General features: G+C 39.6%; 1 protein-coding gene across 1 annotated transcript; it reads right to left on the bottom strand.

The window, feature by feature from the left end:
* Positions 1-2,902: 2,902 nt before the first annotated feature.
* On the bottom strand, positions 2,903-3,671 carry LOC115011717 (ras-associating and dilute domain-containing protein-like). The gene is made up of 2 exons (XM_029436930.1): positions 3,285-3,671; positions 2,903-2,944 (listed from the first exon to the last, which is right to left on the bottom strand). The coding sequence occupies exons 1-2, from the start codon at positions 3,669-3,671 to the stop codon at positions 2,903-2,905; spliced, it is 429 nt and encodes a 142-aa protein (XP_029292790.1).
* Positions 3,672-3,907: the final 236 nt, after the last annotated feature.

Below are 3,907 nucleotides of genomic sequence, written 5' to 3'. Positions count from 1 at the left end.
GAGAGAGAGGAAACGTTACCTTCAGGAACATTACACATGTCTCTGTCTCACTACATATACAACACAGGACTGATGACACCATGACAGGAGAGAGAGGAAACGTTACCTTCAGGAACATTACACATGTCTCTGTCTCACTACATATACAACACAGGACTGATGACACCATGACAGGAGAGAGAGGAAACGTTACCTTCAGGAACATTACACATGTCTCTGTCTCACTACACATACAACACAGGACTGATGACACCATGACAGGAGAGAGAGGAAACGTTACCTTCAGGAACATTACACATGTCTCTGTCTCACTACACATACAACACAGGACTGATGACACCATGACAGGAGAGAGGAAACGTTACCTTCAGGGACATTACACATGTCTCTGTCTCACTACATATACAACACAGGACTGATGACACCATGACAGGAGAGAGAGGAAACGTTACCTTCAGGGAACATTACACATGTCTCTGTCTCACTACATATACAACACAGGACTGATGACACCATGACAGGAGAGAGGAAACGTTACCTTCAGGAACATTACACATGTCTCTGTCTCACTACACATACAACACAGGACTGATGACACCATGACAGGAGAGAGAGGAAACATAATAATAATAAATAATCCTAAATAAATGATCAGAGAGATGAGGGACTGGATCTTGAGTCTTCAGCCTCCTCCTCATACCACGACCTTCTGTTTCCAGACCCTTCCTCTTTCGTTTCGTCCAACATGATGCAAATAAAGCCGAATGAATTGACTGTCAAATGTGGCCCAAGGTCCTGCACAGAATTTGCATGTTGCTCCAAAACAACAGGACGGATCACCTCCACTGCACTTTAAATATCCACATCCATTGTCCTGAAAACCAGTTTGAGCTTCGGGTCAACGGGAACGAGGATTATTATCTGAATGTTGTTCAATGGGTTCAGTTTGATGTGGATATTGACTTTAGAGCTGCGAGGATAAATAGATGAGTTGGTAATTAAACTATTATTATATAGTGTTATAACAGCAGGGCTTTGCTCTTTATTGAATCAGTTTAGTATTTTAGTTCTGTAGTTTCTGTGCAGCAGCTCTGGAGATGATGACGTCTTCTGTTCTCGAAACGTGTAAACTATCAGAAGGTTGAAGAAGAATCTCGTTTTTGAAGAATCTTTATTAATCTCTCACAAATGTGAGAGATATTCCTGAAGTTACATCCAGATAATTGTCAATAAGAACGTCTCTGATAACATATACAATGGATAAATGTCCGTAACGTAACATTTCCACAAAGATGATTCCACTTTGTGCAGACGTTCATGTTCAGAATGAATCCAGCTGCAGGTTTCTCACATGTCTCAACAACTATGGGATGGATTGTGCTGGACCGTCCCCCTCAGTATTAATGGTAAGAAGAATGTTTTATGACCAAAGATGTCATTCTGTGTAAGATCTGAAGTAGAAACCTTCACGCTTTTCAAGCCTCCAGGTCGGCGGTCGCCATCGTGCTTTCTGTATCTGGATTATTTAAAAACAAATCTGTGACTTTTTCTCTGTTGGGCTACCAAAAATAAATGTATTTGTTTATTTCCTCAACATTAAATATAATTATTTAACAACAATAAGTCCCCTGGAGTTTCACACTTGTGGTTAAACTTTAATAACCTTTGAGCGGCTTATTGCTTTATACTTCATTATACTTTTCATTTACACCGGCTGCCAGAATTTAATGTTTTCTTTTACGTAAATTAGACATTTGCACCTTTAATTTATGCAAAGAAAGACATAAAATTCACCAGAATCTGGTTCTCAATCATTTAATTAATGACTCGTTAACTCGTGGTATAGAGCAGGGGTTCTCAACAGGGCCCCAGGGGGCGTCTACAGGGATCAGTGCTATAAATAAACTGAAGTTTAAGTTAATTATCATTTATTTGGCAGATTAAAAAAAGACCTAAAACCTGGAAACTAAGATAACAAAATAATTAATTAATTAAATGTATCCTGCATCACATCAATTCATTCCCATGCTTCACTTCCAAAAGGTTGTTTGTTGTGACAACAGAATTGAGGAAGTCAGAAATATTTGTGACATAATCGAAACCCTAAAAATAATGAGACAGTGAAGATGGAAAGATGGACATTTTTTGTTTAGTTTTAAACCATCCACAAAAGTGGACTTAACATTCAGTTAACCTCGTTTGAACTTCCTCTAATATTATCGCAAATCAGCTAAAAGTTTAAGTGCCGTCAAGAAGGTTACAGCAATTTTCCATTGAACTTTCCATTCCTAATAAAGTTATTGCTCTCAGTCAAAATGTCTTGTTCTGTTAGATTTATTTAACTAATGCTGAAATGATTAGTCCATCAACAACAATGTTGATGATTATTTTATTGTTTAGCTCATTAGTCCAGCTTCTAAATGTTAGTCAAAACAAAGCTATGGTTTACATTTCTTAACAAAATAATTAATCAATAATAATATTAATTAATAGGGGTTTTGATTATTATTTGCCGCTGTTAAACATCTTACACTGTATCCTTCTAAAGGTACGGTCACATGTCCAATTCTATTGAAGGTTTTTAGAGTTTGTTAAACTTTGCAACCTCCTGAGTCAGACAAAGTGTAATCCGGTGAAACTTGTGAAAGAAAAGTAGTTACTGTGGGAGAAAACTTAGCTGCTTCTTCTTTCTTAAGAAGAGACTGTGGGAAATGCTCTCTTTGCAAACCTGCATTTAGAAAAACCTTTATTGTTTTCTGGAGGAGCAAATAGTAGTAAAATCAGACTTTAACTGCTTTTTTTTCAGACAGTAAAACTCGAGGTATTGTATATCAGCGGCTGCTCTTTTCTCTGTGGCAGCTCATTGTCATGTATTTCTAAAAAAACAAAACACTTTGTTTACTCACGTTTGTGGCTGGATCGCTGCAAGTTCCTTTGTCTTCTCCTAAGAGGGAGAACACATGAAGAAAATATCCATTTCATGCATGCCTTACCAGCAAACATCAACCATCTCATGTATTTTTAAAAGGCACATTTGATTACTTGACATTCTTTGCCACACTAAGGGGAATATATGGCTGAATCAGAGCTGGGCGAATATAGTAGATGTGGGATGTAGTAAATTACTAAATCAAAGAACAAAGAAAACAAGTTCCTCACAGTCCTAATCTTTTAACTAAGGAAAAGTTTAGACATCATACAGCCCTAAAATATTGAGATTATTTATAAACCAAATTGCACAGCCCTATGCTGAATACACACTTAAAAGGTAAATTCATCCTTACCCACATAACGAGCTGGATCTGTCCAGCTATCCGGAGCAGCAGCTGTCTGAAGTGAGTCAGCTCGAAGGTGGAGGCTGAATGCTGGATGCAAAGGCTCAGCAGGAAAGCAGGTGTCAGCTTTGGTTCATTTCCACTAGGGTCCAACATATCCAAAACCTCCTGCAGGACTCTCTCCTCCTGCTCCAGCTCGTAGATCACCAAAGCCTCTTTTCCCTCCAGGTCTCTCCAACACGACAGTAAAGACTTCCTCTGCAGGCTTTTGATGGCGAAAGACGAGCCACATGATAAACAAGAGGATGATGTCTTTGTGTCAGAGTTTGGGCAGAGTGTGGTCATCCACGGAGGAGTCTGCAGGGACCCGGATGTGCTGGTAGGATCCTTAAACATGAACAGATAGTGTTTCCCTAAGCCCACCAAGTCCCCGGGTTCAGTTCCACCTCCTCTTTAAGGAGGAAACCATTTCTTGTCACAGGAGCACCATGCAGGGGCTTCAGCATCGTCAGAGTCTTTCTGTGCTCCCCTGTGTTAGAGTCCAGGCGTCTGACGCAGCAGTGTTGTGGAAACACGTCAGGGGCAAAGAGAAGGATGTCGACCTTTAACCTTTCCTCGTCTTCTCCGTTACA

The sequence above is a fragment of the Cottoperca gobio genome, chromosome 8 (assembly GCF_900634415.1).
Source record: "Cottoperca gobio chromosome 8, fCotGob3.1, whole genome shotgun sequence".
NCBI lineage: Eukaryota > Metazoa > Chordata > Actinopteri > Perciformes > Bovichtidae > Cottoperca > Cottoperca gobio.
This window is presented reverse-complemented; position numbering and strand designations above follow the sequence as displayed.

Excerpts from the sequence above, each read along its gene's own strand:
- LOC115011717 (XM_029436930.1), bottom strand. The coding sequence starts at position 3,671 with ATGTTTAAGGATCCTACCAGCACATCCGGGTCCCTGCAGACTCCTCCG. Across the intron at positions 2,945-3,284 it reads AGATCCAGCTCGTTATGTGG|GAGAAGACAAAGGAACTTGC; the intron begins GTAAGGATGAAT and ends TCTCCCTCTTAG.